At 40.0% G+C, this 19,986-nt stretch overlaps 1 protein-coding gene across 1 annotated transcript in view; it reads right to left on the minus strand.

Moving 5' to 3' along the window:
• Nucleotides 1-19,986, minus strand: part of PTPRQ (protein tyrosine phosphatase receptor type Q) — a 1,423,303-nt gene that overhangs the window by 463,707 nt on the left and 939,610 nt on the right. Inside the window, exons 36-39 of the mRNA XM_069227528.1 lie at nt 19,748-19,916; nt 17,148-17,426; nt 9,408-9,701; nt 6,734-7,009 (exon numbers count right to left, since the gene is read on the minus strand). Coding sequence (XP_069083629.1) covers nt 6,734-7,009; nt 9,408-9,701; nt 17,148-17,426; nt 19,748-19,916 — 1,018 coding nt within the window. The remainder of the gene's footprint in view (nt 1-6,733; nt 7,010-9,407; nt 9,702-17,147; nt 17,427-19,747; nt 19,917-19,986) is intronic.

The raw sequence follows: 19,986 nt of genomic DNA on the forward strand, positions 1-19,986 counted from the left end.
TATCTTGGGTTCTACGCATCACCTTTAGAACTTCCACTATGCAAGACTTCCTTGGAGCAGGTCCTCATATCCCTTGTCATTGGCAGCCTCGACGCAGATGCCAAAGTTCGGCATCACAGCTTCACTGCTCATCGGAACCGACACATTGCCTCTGCTGTGTAACGTATCCCTAACACCACCCTTCACATTACACGCCCCATTGACAATTATGCAACAGAACCTGCATCTCTGAACCAAAGCATCTCATTGGTTTAGCAACACATCTTCGCCTTGGACCCATGCAATTCTCTGCAATCAGGATTTAAGGTACTTTGTTCAGTAGACCTAACTAGTTCCCTTTAGCTGGCTGGCACTCCATCGTAGCTGGCCAGAACTCTTTACTTGGTCCTGAGCCAGTGTAACCAGATAGCCCGGTTTGGCGATTTCTGTTTTTAAGTGCTATTCTACAGTTTATTTCTTTTTTAAAACTCAGGTTCTACTGATAGGATTTTTGTTGTTTTTATATTGTTTTATTTATTAAGTTCTATTTTTCTAACCTAGTGTGGGATCTCTTTTGTGTAGTGTTTTCACTGTTTTACTGCTTTAAGTGTTGCACAGATACTTTACACATTACCTTCAAGTTAAGCCTGACTTTTCTGTGCAAGCTACCAGAAGGAGAACCCAAGTTAATTTAGGGTTTGCTTGTGCCTTACCCTGACCAGAACTGTGATTGTTGTTTGACCAGGGCTCACAGCCCAGTCAACCAACAACCCAATTTCTCACACCTACTTACTTACATTCCTGGTTCTGAAAATCTTAATGTAGGTTCTTTATCTTGGTGTTATCCAGTAAATGATATCATTAGGTCAGTATAATGGATTATTGCCTCTCAAGTCTTCATAAATAATGTGAGATACACATTTCTTGAATCAGTATGTTGGTGGGACTAAACAATTCAAGCTAAACACATTCAAAAAACGGAAACCTCATATACAAAGAACCACAATGGCTTAAGTGTTGCTCATGGTGAGTGGTTTATTCCAACAAAACAGTCTCTAAGGTACTTCTTCAGTCGTGCCATGATGCCTTGATTTTTGGCATAGAGGTCAATAAGTAACCAAAGATCTGGTCAGGAAAGGATTCTGATGGCCTTCTCTACAGAGATGTTGTCAGGTCATGCGTGATTTGCACCCAAAGCATATCGGAAACACAATGAAAGGCTGGATAACTATTGTCCCCCGATACCCAGGGCTTTGGGAAATTCTCTCTATCAATTTCAATGTTGACCTATGTCCATCTGACAGCTCCACCACGATCATGGTTACCAGAGACTCTTTTACTAAGATGGACGATTTTTCTGCTGTTCCTTTGCTTCTAACTGCATTGGAAATGGATGCGATCTTTTATTCTAATATATTTTAACTCCACGGACCGCTTTTAGAGATCATTTCTGATTGTGGTCCTCAATATATCTCTACATTCTGGAAGGTCTTGTGCCACACACTACGCAAAGGTCTTCGGCCTCTGATGGCTATCCATAGTCTTATGGTCAAATGTAAAGGCTGAATAAGCCTCTTGAAGCATTTTTTAGGTGTTACATATCAGCTACTCAATATAACTGGAAATCCCTTTTACCCACAGCTGAATTTGCATATAACAACGCAATCCATACTTCCACAGGATATTTGTCTTTTTTAGCTTTGACTGGGTTTGACCCTCAAACCTTTACAGACTCCCTTGACACTGAAGATCCTCTATCAGCAGTACAAGATTCATAACGAAAGTTAAAAGAGGTTCACAAGACACTACTTCATAATTTGTAAATTGCTAAAGACAGAGGTTCCAGGTTAACAGACAAAGATGATATGCTCCTATCTTTAAAGTAGGTGACAAGGTCTAGTTGTCATCCATCAATTTACTATGTTCTATCTGTTGGTCCAAATTTTCTATAAGACTTTATGGGCCTTTTGAAATTTATAAGCTTATAAACCCAGTTAGGGTAAGACAGTCTTCATCATGGAAGATTCACCCACCTTTTCATGAATCCCATCTAAAATCTTATCTTCGTAGAAAAAGTTGTTCTGTTAAAAGAAGGCCTAAACCTATAATAGATGGTTGATAACTTTAATACAGAATCCAGGAAATCTGTGACTCCTGTTCTTATAAAGGGCAACTCCAATTCAATATCTTAATGATTGGAATGGTTATACCTAGACCTGGGCAGAATTTCAATTATACAGCAGTAATAGGAGTAATTTCAGTAATTCCATCTTACTCTTTGATGTGAAATTACTGATAATTACATAATTACTTCTGCTCGCATAATTTTGGGGGGAAAATCTTACCGCAAGAACACATTTAGTGATTGCGAGCAGCAGCTTGCACTGGCTAAATTTGTTCTACTAGTGCTATTTCTTAGTGCACAAATGCATCCTCACATCCAGTTTGGGTGGAAGGGTACAATCTGAGTTAAGAAAATAGCACTAAATCCCAGGAGGAAGTTGTGAAGAAACCCTACCCCAAGAGCACATTTAGCAAGAGCGAAAGGCTGCTCATGCTTGCTAATCATGCCTTTCTGCATTTAGTTATAGTTTTGAGAATACAAATGCATCCTCATTTCCATTCTGCGTGCAAGGAGACTTTTCTGCTCTCAGAAATAATTCTAAATGCAGAATTACTCTTCTGAAGATGTTCTGCGTCATCTTGACAATTCTTAGGTAATTCCGAGTAATTATACAACATGGAATTACGCATGTTATGCCCACCCTTAGTTATAGCCCCTATGACCACTCCTGGAAGCCATCAAATCAGGTCTATGCTCCTCATTTAATCAAGCAATTCTATTCCAAGATTCATCTTAAACCAGGAACTCCTAAGGGGAGGCGGAGTGTAAGGAATCTTCCTTACCTATTGCCAACATGGGAAATGCCACAGCAGTTTCAAACAATCCTGTCACTGCAGGTACTGCTGCAGTGGCACAGAGTGCTCCTGTGAGGTCTGCCTATGCACCACATCGGACTGAGGATATGCAGGCTTCCTCAGCTGGCATCATCTTAAAAATGATCAGTTTCCTGTATACTGGTCCCTGTCATTTGTCGTATGCAGGAAAACCTTATTATTCTGTGCTCAGCAGATAGCCCAGTACAGACTCAGCTATATTTTATTCCTACATATGTTGAATGATGTATTGCCTGAACTATTGCTTTGTTTACTTGTTACCTACAAATCCAAGATGGCGACCTTTTTCCCTTCTAGCTCATATCCTGTTTTGCACTAAAAAAGGAGCTCCAGTCACATCACAATCGTTTCCGTACCATTGCTCGCTCACTCGACTACATGGACTCCTCCCCTCCCTTTTTTCCTTTTCCTATATTCTTCAAGTTATTCTGTTTGTTAAGCCTGAAAGTTTTTCTGGTCTCAAGTTTTTTTCCTTCTTGCTGTAATATTTTCTGGAACCTTGCTGGACGGTTGTTTTCTTTGTGGTGTATGGTACTGCCTTTAATGGTAAGTGGCCATTCCTCAGGAACAAGAACTGATCCAAGCGCCACCTAGAAGACCAGCTCTTGACGGTGGCAGGCAGTCAGTGGAGCCACAGGGCCATGCCCCCCCCCCCATCACACCCAATATTAAAAACTTTGTGGGGTGCCCCAGGTGAGACAGGGGCTCTCCAATGCTTCAAAAATGTGTGACCAGCTCCTGCAGGGTTCCCACTACGGCCCCAACAGAAAAGAAAGCCATGGGACAAAGAATCCCACAAATAATAAATAAAACAAAAAATTATGGAAAGAATAATAAATGAACGGCAAGAGATACTCATTTATTATTCATTACTTCTGGTAAGAAGCACCCCATAATGCCCTTCAAGGGCTAATTTGCATGTATTTGGCTGCACAGTGGTGTCCCAATCTGTCCAGGTGCACCATTAGCTGTTTCTAAGTGTTGAGGGGGGCTACAGGGAATATAGAAGCCCCCTAGAAATGTGTTACAATAAACCCTATATTTCCTGGGGTCTACAGAAAAGGATCCCAGGAAATGTTTACATTTTCAAACATCACTTCCTGAAGGGATTGTTCAGCGTTTTTCCTCCAGTATGCGCTCCTCCTCCAGAATGGCATCTCAATATGGTTCTCTCGCAGCTTATGAAGCCTCCATTCGAACCCATTCACAAGGCAGATCTGAAACTCCTCATGTGGAAGGTTACTCTATTATTGGCTCTCACATCTACTAGAGTCAGTGAGATCAATGATTTTACAATTTTCTCAAATCCAGGCTCACCGGCTGAAAGGTCTTGCCACACCTTGGACATTGAGCATTGTCTTAAGGTTTAACTTAATTGTACCAAGCAATTCCAAAAATCTGATCGCCTGATCGCATGGACTCACGCCTAAAGGTGTAGGAGTCACTAAAGCTACCATCGCAAGAAAGATTTCTGCCACCATCCCAAAGCTGGCAAACCATTATCAACATGGGTGAAGGCACTAAATAAGGGCAGTGCCTTTCTCAGCTACTCTGCTTGCTGGCATTCCACTGGAGAAGATATGTTGTGCTGCAAAGTGGAAAAACATCCACACATACTGCCTGGAATCGGCACAGAAAAGCAATGCAGCCATAGGACACACGGTTTTATGTCATCTATTTAAAAAAGGTAAGCCTTTGTAACTGTATTAATAATAAGTCTTGTGTTGTTTAAGTCATAATATCTATTTTTCACGATGTTATATTTACAAAAAATAATGCATACATATACATTTGTGAAACTGTTACCAACCATCGTCAAGGGTACTATTAGATATATATATATATATACCTACAAACACGGCTTGCTATTCTGATTCAAGCATGTGAATCTATGAAAGATACATTACTGGAGGAGAAAATAAGTTATTTACCTGTAACTGCAGTTCTCCAGTATTGGCATCTTTCGTAGATTCACATGCGATCCACCATCCTCCCCTTAGAGACTCATCTCATAGATCGCGATTATTATTCCCACTTGTGCTTGGAAAATCTGAGGTATTCAGCCTCTGTTGGGAGCATTCCACAGGGTGCTGTCGCCTGACTGGTTATAGTTCAAATGTGGTCCGTTTAAAAAAAAGGACATTGATAGGCTATTAAACTGACTGCTTTTCCATTACAGCCTATGATACTATTACATAATGCTTTACTATGGTACTGTGGGACTCCCACTGTGACAATGGGGAAAGCATATCAATCGATGAAAGATCCAATACTGGAGATTAAAAGGTATTTTCTATACAGCAAGTTTCACTGATACTGACAATGTTCTCCTAAACTCTAACAGATATTGTGTAGTGAAACAATGGCATAAAACCATCTAAAATATAGGCCCTAATTTTAACCCTGGCAGTCTTTTGATCGTCAGGGTTAATGTGGTGGTAGTACCACCAACAGGCTGGCGGTACATACCTCCATATTATGAGTGTGGTATGAGCTGCCAGGCCGGAGATGTCAATCTCTGACCCAGCGGCCCACAGAGTCCCGCTGGCGGCATTATGACCCAGCCTATCGCCATGGTTTCTGTGGCGTTAGCAGTGCCACGAAAACCATGGCGGTAGAACCTACCGGTGACAGGGAATTCCTTCCCTGTCACCGGTAGGCAGATCCCACACACCCCCAACACTCATCTGACACTCCCCTCCATCCAAACACCCCCAACTCCCCCTGATTTCAATACCCCCACCCCCTCCGATACACACATTCACCCCCCACACACCCATAAACGCATGCACACTTCTCAACCCTCCCCCACCCCCCCTACAGTCACAGCACCCCTCACCGCATACAAGCACACACACCCACATGCACCATGCATACACTCATTCACTGGCATACACGACTTCACTCATTCACTCATTCACCGACATGCACACATTCACTCATTCATTGGCATACACGCATTCACTGGCATACATACATTCACTTCCATACACGCATTCATAGAAGCATTCGTCCAGACATACTAACAGACATTCTTACACACAGACACACTGACATGCAGACACGCACTCACTTCACCATTCTTACATGCATTCACTCATACGCATACAACACAACACAGAGACACATTCACACATGCACTCACACACTCAGACACACACACACAACACCCTCCCAGCCCCCTCCCCTGTCGGACGCCCGACTTACCTTGGGTGAGGAGGTTGTCCGGCAGGGAACGGGAAGGGGTGCTACTACCTCCAGCAGCGCCCCACCAGCAGAACACCAACAAGCCGTATTGCAGCTCAAAATAAGTCGGGCGGCGTTCTACTGGCGGGGCGGTGCTGGTGTTAGCAGCGCCAGGTCACCACCGTCCACCAATATGCCCGATGTCTGCCCTTATTGTGGCAGAAGTCAGGCAGTGCTCATAATCTGGCAGATGGATAGTCGCCTCCGTGACAGTATGGTGGAGGCTGTCACTGCGGCGGTAGGCGCTTCTTACCACCAATGTTAAAATGAGGGCCATAGTCTTTGTGACAAACCATAGAAGAGAACAAGTAAAATTAGGATTTTGTTCAGCTCTCATTACAAGTACTGAAATTCCAGCGAGACCAGTTATCGAAAAATGGGCTTGACCCAGCTCCCAAAAAATAGTATCACAAAATGCAATTATTTAAATTTCTTAGTCTCTTTATGGAGTTCATAACTCTCTTGGTCTTTGGTTGGTCTTGTAAACATACTTAAATACATGCAGCAAAACATGATCATAGTGGGACAGTAAATAACTGAAAGGTCTTACCAGACTCATCTGTATGAAAGGCAAATAGTCCTGCCGGGCCCAGGCCTTTGCTTGTCCTTGCTGCTACTGAGATATGATAAGCCGTAAAAGGTAACAGATCTTGGAATGTAGTGGAGTTAATGGAGGTAGTTAAAGAATCATTCTTTTCTGGTCCCATCAGGTGGCAGCTGTAGCCAGTTATTACGCCAGTAGATGGGATGGGTGGATCCCAGCTCAGTAGAACAGAGGTAGATGAAAGGTTTTTGTAAATAATTATTTCAGGTGATGTTTCAGGCACTGCAAAGGTAAAAAGAACATGCATTAAAATACCCTCAAATCTGCAGTGATAATACCCTAGGAATGCTGGTCCCAATTTGGGAGTCCTGAGTGGGCATAAATCATTAAAACTCATGTACAAGTGACTGCTCAGTACAGAGTTTTAAGTACAGCGATTTCGATTGGGTTTCTTTCAGTATAAACAGTAATCTCTCCAGAGCAATTCTTGAGGTACAAGAGACCACAGATATTGTATTATGAATTATCCATGGATCACAGATCACAATAGACACCCACCAACACAGAGTAAAGGAAGAAAATGGAATTGCAGTGAATTCATGATTTAATATCAATGATGTTGATAAGCAGGGTACTATTAATTCACTTCTGTACCAATATAAAGAATTCAAAGAGTCACAGTTCTTGTTGATTTCCTTTCAAAATGCATGATGAATTATGTGCATTGATCCACTGCAAACTCCATTCAAGTGTTTGTGACTGCAAGATAAATGTCCCTTTTAAAGAAAGGAGGAAGATAAAAATATCACATGACTGACATCCCCTGGTAATTCAGGAATCTACTCCCTGAAGTGGAGAAATTAGATTATCAGGTCATGTACATGTCTGCATATGGTCTCCTTTGCAGATGACTTTACAAAGGCACCCCATCATCTCCAATTACATGGAGATGTGTTAAACATTTTAGAAATATGCTTCTTTTTGGTGGCAAATGGGTTGTAATTTCATTAAAGGCTCCAAGTGGTCAAAGGTAAGCACAAATTCACCACATTCTACTATGTTGAATACTGATATCTTATATTGAATATTTAGTGGCTGATTTAGAGTTTGGATGAATTCCCACCAGGTCAAGAGAGACTATGGCCTCTGCTTCCTTTACAGAAGACAGTCTGCCAAACTAAGAAATCCCCATTCCCAATTAGGTAGGCACGGATCTCTGTGGTGACTTCAGTGAAGTCAACACCTGTGCGGTGATGCATTGAAGCTTTACTGAATGGGAACTATGATTGATGCGCCAGCTCAGACTTTTTTTATCAATAACTAAAGTGTGAGCGAAAAAAAACAGCAAATGTCCTGACGTTGTCTCCCAGATCATGGTGTCATTTTGTTTCCTGTTTGGCACTGCCTTGCTTTACTTGGTGGTCTCAACTAAGAAATATGTATGTCAGAATGACACCATAAACCAGACATTTTGAAGTACATTGACTGATGGTCCTGTGGTGTAAAGGCAGTTGGGAAAAGATTTCTGTTGGTGGAACCAGCTGTAGTTTTGCCACAGTAAACCTGGCACTTTGTCCACCTCTAAATGGGTGGGCAAACCACACCTTTAGTGGAAAGGAATCTCTTTTTTGACAGAATCCCCACACCGAACAATTCTAAATAATTCCCCTACTTTCCAGTGAGTCACTATATATTATTGGTTGTAAGATGAACTTCCAATTTCAATTTGAATACTTATTTGGTTATGTGTGGGAAGTAGGCAGGGGTTTTCAAGATCTTTTGAAGTATCACATACAATCATTAAAGAAGTCTCTGAGTGGTTAATTACAATTAATACCCGAGGATCTTATCTCATAGTCTCTGGACTATACTTACATAGACCGATGCAACTCACTTGCAAAATATAGACTACAGGTTCGCAAAGATGACCTCTGCAGTTGGGAGGTGTGACCTGCAACCCTCATTAATGAGTCTAGAGACACTGGACACATTCCTTTCCAATATATATCATGGAGAGAGAGGTTCTAAAACCTTCCTTCGAATAACTGAGTATCTCCTAGTCTACTTAGTGAAAATGTCCTTTAGGCCAAAGATGGAACTCATAGTCACAGTAACCCTTGATCACCAGCCCAGGATCTTACCATGTCATTTATGTGCCTCAGTGACCTTTCTGATGGCTGAATTTTTGATGGGCTACTGATTTTACGTGTGTTTTATCAACTCTTTTATACTTACTGAGGTACTTCAGTACTTATTGCACTAAACCTTTCTCTCTCACATTACACAGCTAATTATTCCTTCAACTAATTAATCTAAGTCTCACAGAAAGTGTTTCTGGTTCGTCAGTGAGCGCACTTTCAGCTAAAATGAGAGACTAATTTCAGTGAATATTCTAAACTTGCTGGGTAGGTTAATCTGCCTGGCCTTCGGACTCCCATATGGTTTGAAAGCCCATAAACCAAAATTTAAGTGACTAACCTGGTGTCTGATTTTATTTATAATACATGTGGTTTTGGATTAGACACTGTAGATTATTGATGTAACGTTTCCATTGGTTAGTCACGACACGTGTAAGCAAATCAAGGACATGAATAATTCGCCAAAACTGAAAATTCCAAACGGACAGCATGTTGTTTCAATAGGTTAATTGACATAAAAGATTAAAAAAAGCACAACATACCATCTTCCTCGGTTCGAAAGTGCAACTGCAGAGTGTGACTCTCAGCATACCCCGTCTTTGTCCCAGGGGTAATATGCAGGATATAGTCAGTATACTTTTTCAGTCCATCAATTAATTTGCTGTTTTCATGAGTGACAAGTCTCAACAGTTCAGGGCCAACCTCAGAAGTCCTTAAGTTCAGAGAGATGCGGTAGAAAACAATGCCATTGGGCTCGGAGGGAGGAAGCCAGCTTACATTTACAGCAGTAGAAGACACATTTTGATAGTTAAGATTCTGAACAGGTCCATCGGGAACTGCAGCACACAAAAAATACAAATATTAACACTACATAATTTGGAAAATGATGTGTTTTACAAACATGTAAGTCCAAATATATATTTAAATTATCTTTTTGAATAGCTTTACTTCTAGTTTGAAAATACTCATGAAACCCCGCCATCCACCTTTATTTCACAAATAAGAAATACATTTCTGTGGCATTTAAAAAAACCTCAAACCTGCTTGGTATATAATTAGATAATTCAAATTAAAGGTAACGTAGTTAATTTTTCACTTTTATCTTAAATATAGAACAGCTATTTTGTTTTCACTGTTTATTTGTTGGATTAAAAAATTAAATAAAACTCTAGCGACATTAAAGGCAAACAGCCAAAGTGAGAGACTACTGCTGAAGGTGAACTCTTCAACTCTGTTCACTTGCCTTTATAAGTGAAAAAGCTAATTAACAAATTAGAAATGTAAATGATATCAATATTTAGTTGCTAACACAATGGGCCTTAGACATGGACAACAAATATGCATGCGTTTCATTCTCTGCAAAATAGAAAATTACCATGAATTAGTTAAAACGGCCTGGTTTGCTGTTCATTGCATTTTTCTGTGACTAACAGAAGTAACACTACATGGACAAGTTCTGTAGCACATTTTGGCAAAAGTGCAAATGGTCTCATATTTGTATAATTCAAGCAATGCTTCCTAATGTAAGTGCAAGAAAAGCAGTGCAGGCTGCGTGCCCCATGCACACGCTATATATTATGTTTCGCGATCACTAATCCTAGGATATGCCAGATCTGCTCCACGCGGCTGGGGTCCCAGGCCTCCCACATATTTAGTAGGCACCACTTTGGTACTTTGGTAAGGAGGGCAAGTCTCCATCACAGATACTGTCAATACAAGCCACCTCTGCTCTTCAGAAGGTCTGGTTGATGGGCATTCCTATATAGTATGAAAAAAAGTACCCAATTACCCACATTGCCGACCACAGGTTGGGTCAGGTCTCTTACCCATTTTGACCATGGTGTTACAGGAGAGGTATGCTCTGTGCAATATCTTGAGTTGCACTAACCAAAATCTTGTTCTGATTGCTACCTCCTTCAGAAAGGCGAGCCTTTCCGACCAGTCCTCACCTGTTAGGTCTTTCCCAGCGGCTATACAAGGGGAAGACAGTATCGCGGGGTATTGTTGATTAATTTCCTATAGGTCAGGGAGATCGCCTTTTGGCTCATATGGGTGTCCAACAGTCTGTCTTCCAGTGGTGAAGACTTTGTAAGATCCTCCTCTTAGGGAATCATTGCCTTGAGAGTATGCCGACTTGCAGGTATCAAAAAGTCTCGGTTTCGACAAAGTCAGAATCCCTCTGCAAGTCGGAAAATGGGAGTATAGCACCATGTGACCAAAGATCCCCTATCCAGATTCCATTTATCGAAGCCTGGAATCATCGCTAAGATGCCCAGTTTTTCAGAATCCCATAGTGGTGTGGCCTCCCAGTGCCATGAGTGCCATCTGTGAAACCTGAGAGCTGTTGATTCAGTGAGCGATAACTGTTTTGGGGGATTGTAAAGTTCACATAGGTAGCCATCCGGTCATAGGGTCCATGCAGTATGTCGGTTCAGTTGTGAGCTGATGTACCCATTGATTGATGACCACTAATTGTCACACCCAATAATATTCTGGGATATCCATAAGGCTATCCCCCATCATACCAGAACTGTGTCAGTTTGCTGTAGGCTATACATGGAGCTCTCTCCCCCCACAACAGAGCTCTAACCTCGCTCTCTATAATTTGGAACAAGGCTCACCCAAGTAGGAAGAGCGGGAGTGATCTCTAATGAAGGACATCTCCCTTGAGTCGCCAGAGATGGCCTTGAAGGTTATCAATGTGAAACAAGTTAAGATCGGTGGTGCTAGCGCAGGTGTATTAATAACATTTTTTAATAAGTGTTCATGTATTCTGAATAAGTGATTTGTGTAGAAAATCTAATAACATAGAAAAATAATGCACACATTTGAAAAAGTGATTACGAAGAGTGGCCGACAATGTTCATAAAGTGTACTTACTAATGAATTAATATTGTGAAATGTTGAATATATGTTTGACTAATGTAGTAATATGTCATATTAAGGGTTATGTATTATGCGCTAGCTTTATTAATTGTAGGCTTTAACTTAGCGAGTGTCATGGCCTACTTACCAGGCCTCATGTCAAAGCTGTATTTCTTAAAGTTTAATAAATGTCTGTTCTAAAGAGTTAAACTGTGATTTTCCATTTTGCATTATGTGCTTGTAGCTGAGAATTGTTTCTCATGAGAACCGACTGCTAGAAGATGATGTTCTTATTAATGTAACATTTTGTGTGTAATGAGTGCAGGACTGAACTTCTCAGGAGAAGAACAATAGAGATACTGACTGGAGTGGAAGCTGCAACAATAGTGTTACCTGCAAGACGGATGATGAGGACATTGCAGGACAAACCAATCAACGACATGTGAATGGAGAAATAGTAGAATTCATAGATTTGGAGTTTTAGTTTTATTGGACAAGGTGTGAACATGCGATTAACTGACCAATAGGGATTTGAGAGATAGTTTTAGGAGATCCAACATAGCCAGACAGCACAGAGAGGAGACACACACTCAAGCTTTTACCATTGTGCCATTTTCTCTATTCTTCTGGAGGGTTTACCTCTTTTCTTTAGAGTTGCCTAAAGACTTTGCGTTTTCTGAACTTTGATGCTGAAGCCTGATGTCTTGCTGATCGACTGATGCCCTGAGGACAAAGACTGACTCTGCTTGCTGATCCACACTGAGGATAGGTATAATGATATAGTCTATTGATTATTATGCATATTTGCTTTTTCTTTCTAGGTACCAACTGCATTGTTTTGATAGAGCCATAGTTAGATGTTTTTCTAAATTTGTGTTACTAAATTGTTTTACATGAAGCCCAACATGCTGATGCTAATCTGGTGTTAGTTAAGGATCCTCACTAAGGAAATTATGCTAATAGAAGAATAATGCTTGAATAATTTCTCTGCTAAACTTAATGTACGTAATTACTTTGACACAGTTGACTTTGTTATTAATTTGCACTGTAACTCTTGAATGTGTTGTAGTTCAAGCTTTGATTAGATTACGTTTTATTCCGCCTCTTTGGACAGCCAGTATTGTTTCTATATGTGTTACATTTGATTTTGAGATAAATCTACATGACCTTAGCGTTGTTAATATAGGGAAATAAATATTCTAACTTTTACTAAAAGGTGTGGTTATTCATGACTGAAAGTTCATGGTGCGTGACAGTTACTGACTTCATTGATTATTACTGTTATTGATTGTTGTTGATTATTGACTATTGTGTATTGGTTATTGATTATGTACTGGAGCTATGGTAAGAACATCTTAATTGCAAGTTAAAATGTTCATCGACCTATTTGCTTCCCCTTGTAGGTTTACTTATTAAGGTCAGACGCGCTAACAGAGGTGACATAAATGCCAAGATAACTGAAGCTATGAAACACCACCCAAGCCTCAAAACATGGCGGCAAGTTCAGAGCTTTTCCCTGAAGGACATACAATATAGACTTCAACCAATCTATGGAATACCCTGAGTATTCACCAAAACTCGTGAACATATCCAGTATTCTATAAATAGAGGGATGGGGGATGCAACATGTAAGAGAATATCATCAGCACACAGAGATATTTTGTCTTCCCACTCATCAGTCCAGCTCAATCCGTGGATCAAAGGATCTCCGCGGACCTAGGCTGCTAGCAGTTCTAGCATTAACACAAATATGAGTGGTAATAGCCTGCAGCCCTGTCTGGTCCCCCTCCAGAAGGGGGAATACATGAGAGGTTCTGGTATTTATGCCTACTTGTCCCAGTGGATCGGGGTATAACAGCCATATCCAGGTTAGAAACTTGGTGCCGAAACCCATGTGTTCTAATACTGCAAAAAGGTACAGCCATTCAACGGTGCCAAATGCCATACGGGCGTCAAGTAACAAGATTATTGCATCTTGTCAGATTCTTTCTACCCCTCCCAACATTCCATGGAGTCTGCGTAAGTTTAGGGTAATGTTTCTGTCCAGCATGATGCAGGATTGGTGATTATTTGTATAAGTTGTAGGGCCATTAGTCTGGCTACAATTTTGCCTTCCAAGTTACTGAATGAGATGGGCCTATAAGAAGAACCGGTCTACCCTCTGGGAAACACACCTCTCTCACGATTCTCCATATATATCTTTAGCAAACACAGTGTTATAAGAGGTGCTGTAAGATTAAGGAGGTCTATGGGGAGGCCGTTGGGCCCAATTGCTTTGCCAGATTTTATGCTATGGATTGCTAAGGCTACTTCCTCCTCAGTGGAGTCACTTTCTATGAAGGATCTGTCCTCAACCGGAAGGGTCAGAAGCTGAAAGTCTTGGAGGAGGTCACGAGAGCCATCAATTGTAGTCAAACAGACCGGGGAATAGAGGTGTACATAATAGGGTGCTGTATTTATATTTTAAGGATACAAGTGTCTGAGCAGAAAGCAATAGAAAATGTTTTTATTTTGATGTCAAATTCTAGTTCCTGTTCTTGAGAGAATACTTGTATTAAATGTGTAACAATTATATTTAGTTCTGTATACATGAATTGTTGTCCAATTGAATGTTTTGGCAAGCAGGCACATTTTAGGGAAGCCAATAGCTCACTTTGGTCTTGGCTTACGGAGCACTTTTTTGCTCACTTATGATTTGGCTCTTTGATTATGATCTATTGATTAGGCTTTGGCTTTAGTCAAATTATGTGCTGTGAACATATCAATTTATTGATAAATTATGCCATTTTAGCTAGTCACTTTACAACTGTAATGTTAATTAGATTTATTGAAAACAATCTAATACTTTGAAAAGACCAAGTAAATGACTTTGGTGGAATTCTTCACAGCGGAGATTCTGAATCTACGTTGCCCCCTACTGATCCTACATATCAATCCTTCTTGGTAGAACAGAAGTGTTGACATAAGCATATCATAAACATTCATCAGAAATGCACTCTAAAGTATCTCAGAGAACTACTTTTTCATAATAACAGAAAAGTGAGTCTATAATTGGAACTATTTACAACCATATAAAAGAAATGATACATCTGGCCATGTGTGTACCTTGAATAGATTCCGGTTTTGGCATAAACGTAGGCTGGAATTAGATCACAAAGGGTATAATAGTTGGAATGTAAGGATATAGTGCTGAGTGAGTGTGCAATTGTGGTCAGGAAGTGAAGAGATTGGTCAGCCAGGGTGGTCTCGTGGCACTTAGAGTCTTATAGAGGACTTCAATAAGCCTGGAAAACCTCTGTTTGTGGTTCTAGGTTAAGGGACATAATTTTAAATTGGCAAAAGGCTACCTTACTCATAGGCCAGGCTTGTCCAATGATGGTCTTCTGGGCCAAAGCTGTGACAGTTTTCAAGGATAATAACATTATATGAATACACAAACAATTAGTCAAATGGATTTAGTGATTATCCAGAAATTGTAGTGAAGGCAGAGCTTTCACAGACAAACATAGGACCCCCCTAGTAAAAATTATTCCAATAGGATTTCCAAAGACATGCAATGTGCTTCAAGCAAAGGAGTGTAGGTATCATGTCTAAACCATGGTTAAATAATGCTGTATTCCTGATATAATTACTGGATTTCTGAAATAAACATGCCACTGTCTGCAAGTCATGTTTGCAATCATTCCATAATATGTAGCTGTCTAACAAGACAAAAAATCCACAGTAAGCAAGCAAACTGAAAAAAGTCTTGATATCTAGACCTAAAATATTTGAAGAAACAATTACTTTTTCAGTGAGGCCACTATTACTGTACTTGGTTATTTTCAAAGATTGTTTCATATTGTTGTATGGAATGAAATTAAATGTGGAAACATTCCACACTTTTTTTGTTCATGTGAGGTTACTACATGCTTTAAACGTGTATCCATTCAATATATTCTTAATCTTTTAATAAACTACTTCTTATTTTGCTGACCTTATCCTGACACCAAGGGGCAGATTTACAAAGGTTTTGTGTTAGGGTTGCACCACTTGTATGACACCATCAAATGCAAAATCCCTTCCAGCATTTACTAAGCCATTTGGGTAGCTTTACGTGGTTTAGTAAATATGTGGGGCATATTTACTTACATTTCACGCAATGCAGAGCAGCAAGCAAAGTTGCTTTGATTCTTTGTGTGAAAGTAAGACATCAGAAATGCAGCATATCTACTAAGATATGGCTCATTTCTGCTGTCTCTACTGTGGTACACTGTGTGCAGCCTATCGCCAACGATGACACCCTTCAACTATGGTGCAAGGGTGTCTCCTAAAGATACAGGTGCCACTTTAAAAAGTTGCCATTTAGGAATATATCTGGTGAAGCATGCAGTGGTCCTCTAAGCAACTCTCTGCTCCCTCCAATGATGCACGAAATTATTCACAAAGGGGAAACTGCTCAAACAGGTGTTGGTATCTGTTCAATGATTTGTAACAAAAGCTGTGGCAAAACATTGAGATAGGCTCCTGACTGGGTGCAAGGGGGAGGGGGCCCCTACAGGTAGTTTGCATCGGGGGCCCCATAAGTCTCGTTACGCCACTGAATTCATGTCATAACATTTCTCAATGAAAAGAGGACAGCCAGGAATGCTGCAAAACCTGTTTTGTGACTCAGAAAGACTTTGTACGTCACTTTTGGAGTTGCAAACCCTTTCATTTTAATCAACTGCAGGGCTAGAAACCGCAAAAGTGTTCTGTACATCAGGCCTCTAGTTGTTTTACTAGGACTATGTTACAAAGGCATGTGCAAAGCAAATTGCCAAACTGCAGTGAAGCCTTTAAACACCTTTTGTAATGAGAAAAAAATTTAAGCTGTTGAAATTTGCTCAATATAAACCCTCTTTAATTGAAAGACAAATAAGCAAACGAATGGTGAAGTCGTCATTCAACAAAAGTGAGTGTTTTGTAAGATTAATCTTTTAAATACTGTAATGCGGCAATATTTATAGTGAATAAAAATATATAAAATGCTCCTATTACTTATTTATTTACTGATGTTATCATTAAATCCTGTATGTTAGTTTGTGTTTGCATTAATAGCGGACTCAGGCCCATATTTATACTTTTTTTGCGCCGTATTTGCGCTGCTTTTTGATGCAAAAACGGCACAAACTTACAAAATACAATTGTATTTTGTACGTTTGCGCAGCTTTTGCGTCACAAAATGGCACAAATGCGGCACTAAATAAGTAGAATTATCGGCCCCAGTATTTTAACAGAAAAATATTTTCACAAAGTTACAAAATTAAAGTTATGTTTTACAAATACAATTATAACTCATAGTCTAACAGGAAGAGAAACATAAAAAAGTCTTGTAAAAGTAGTAAAAATAACAGACGTAAGTACAGTTGAAGATTAGAAAAACAGTAGATACTTACTAGATTCTTCTGTTTCGATAGTGGCGAGTATCCCAGGTCCTCTGCCCTTGATGGTATGGGAAAACATACTTATCTGATACTTTGTAAAGGATTTAAGACCAGTGAGATTAAAGGAAGGGACGGATAGTCCAGGCAGAATCTGGAAAGTCTGATTGTCATTTAGTGTGAGTTCATAGCTGGTCAGGTGACCATTAGGCTTCAGAGGAGGCAGCCAGCACAGAAGAATGCTTTGAAAAGTTCTGGACAGGACAGTCAGGTTTCGAACAGAATCTCCAGGAACTACAACAGCAAGAAAACATCTAAGAACAGGAGCTACTTAGAGCATCATAGTCTCAACTGCGACGCAGCAGGCCATTACAGTTTAACAATATTTAATTTGGTATGCGCTTGCTTTGAAAGCATTAATTGGCATTAATTCTATATCATTTTTTAGGGCACCAGTTATTTAGTTTAAAGCAAGCGTATACACAATATTCAAAAAGAAATATTTTGCAAAGCAACATAAGAGATAATACTCTTCTTTAGATGTTCTAAAATATAAACACTTTTCTGTTAATTCACATTGAACTCTTAGAAACATAAAATGAGGTACACACTAATATTTGTCTTTAATGTCAGAGATTAGTGCATGATGAGTACTTTTTTCATATGCCTCATTCTAACTTCTAATAACTATTCTGAGCAGGACAAAAACATAATACATTTTACATTGGCTACCACTTAACGTCATAAAAATGAAATGGTTTCTTGACCAAATGGACCATTTACAGACAACGACGTTACAGAATAACCCTTTAATGTTGAGAGACACATCATTATTATTTGATTATCTTGACCTTTAACATTTAGGTCAGAAAGGCCAAATTCAAGTTGGAGTGCTAGAATCCAGTTTTAAGGAATCTTACTCATCAGGTGAAAATACTCATCATATGAAATTCAAGCCAGACACAAAGAACAGAAAATCATCTACCCGGCCAGTATTTGTAAAGTTGGAGTCCAGGCATAATGCAAATTGATAAGATGATTCCAAGTTGAAACATCCTGTACATAGAGCAGAGAAGTCTACGTCCTGCCTTGATCCTTCCTCTTAAGCGACTCCCTTAAAGTTCTCAGACCCACAAGGATCTAGAACATAGGGACAAATTCACTCTAGGGAATGACGCTTTGAGGCAATTACGAAAACACATAACAACATACTGCACAAGAAAATACTTATACCAAACAGAACAGTATTATTTTGGTTAGGCATGAATCACAGTTACAACTGTATGTATGTAAACTGACTCATTGGCACGGTACCGACTCGCAAAATGGGAATGTGCATCACGATGCGCATTTTGCATGGTGCAAACTGCGATTTTCGCAGTTTGCGCCATGCAAAATGCTTACTACATCTGGCCCTAAATTCGTATCTCTAGATGATTATGTGAAGTGCGTTGCTTGTCAATTATCAGCACAGCCCTTTACCCAGTGCAGAGAATATGTTTCCCGTGACCATATAGATGAAGATGGGAGCATTCAAACAGCAGCAGGGTCTCATCTTGAGCCAACTGCTCCGACAGGGGCACATATATAGAGGATGTGCATCCTTTACTCAAGCGGGGTTGGGACTAAAAAGTGAGCACATGAAATAAATGTGGGACTTAGTGGCAGATTTAGGAAAAGGGGCACTGCACCTAATGCAGTGCCACCTTTCTGGTGCCCCCCTAACACCACCATGTGTTTGCCATATTTAAAATATGGCGCACCATGGCAGTAGTTAGGGAACTAGTGTCAAAATGTATGATGCTAGTTCGGCACTTTGCAGGATTAGCATAAAAAATTCTGACGCTAATCCTGCAAAGCACCCAGAGGCCCATTGAAACCAATGGGAGCCTCCTTTTAATGCCTGCTCTGAGCAGGCATTAACAGTGCTAAAAAAATGACGCAAAGAAATCTCTTAGATTTCTTTGCGCCATTTTTTCGGCACCCCTAACGGGGGAACGCCCCTTTGCATACATTATTCCTGGCACAGGCATATTGTAGTGCAAAGGGTTACAAAGTGGCGCAATGCATGCATTGGGCCACTATGTAAATTTGGAATGGCGATTTTTGGCCTAGTTGGGCCACATTAGCGTTAACAAAAAATGACACTAATGTGGCACAAGGTGGCTCTAGGGGCTCTTAAATTTGCCCCTTAGTCATCTTCCCACTCATAGGTCCAGAAGCATTTAATCGAGATTCGTGAGTCAGAAAATGCGCACAATTGAGTTGGACACTTTACATAAATAGACGCCATTGTTTCCTGCACCGAGCTTTCATAATATTTCCTTTTAGTCAGTTGCTAGGAATTAAGTTAAATCCCTTAAAAATCTTCCAAACATACTCGTTCCCTACATTACGTAGTTATGATTTCATATTCTGGAATGCAATAGGACATCTAAGATTAAAACAAAATATTTCCAACACACCAAATTACTTTGCCACTATCATTTCGGGCTTTTTTGCAATCTTTGATGGCTTTGAAATACGTTAATAAACATATTTGCCCATCCAGCTGTCTTTATTAAAGCTAACACAACGTATATGAAACTGAATGAAAACAACATGTTTTTACTTACTGTCTTGCTCAGTATACACATAAATTGCATCACTAGTCTGGTTTCCATCTCCCATTGATGTGCTTGATGTAATCCAAAGTTTGTAGGAACTAAATGTAGCTAGGTTGTCTAAAACGGCAGACAAGCTCACATTCTCAAGTTCAATGCCAATGTCATCATTTGTAAAGTTCTGGAACAAAACAGGGATTTTATTTTAACCATATACCAATCATTTGAAAGAGATTAGAGATATCATCAAT

Source organism: Pleurodeles waltl, chromosome 4_1 (genome assembly GCF_031143425.1).
Source record: "Pleurodeles waltl isolate 20211129_DDA chromosome 4_1, aPleWal1.hap1.20221129, whole genome shotgun sequence".
Lineage (NCBI taxonomy): Eukaryota > Metazoa > Chordata > Amphibia > Caudata > Salamandridae > Pleurodeles > Pleurodeles waltl.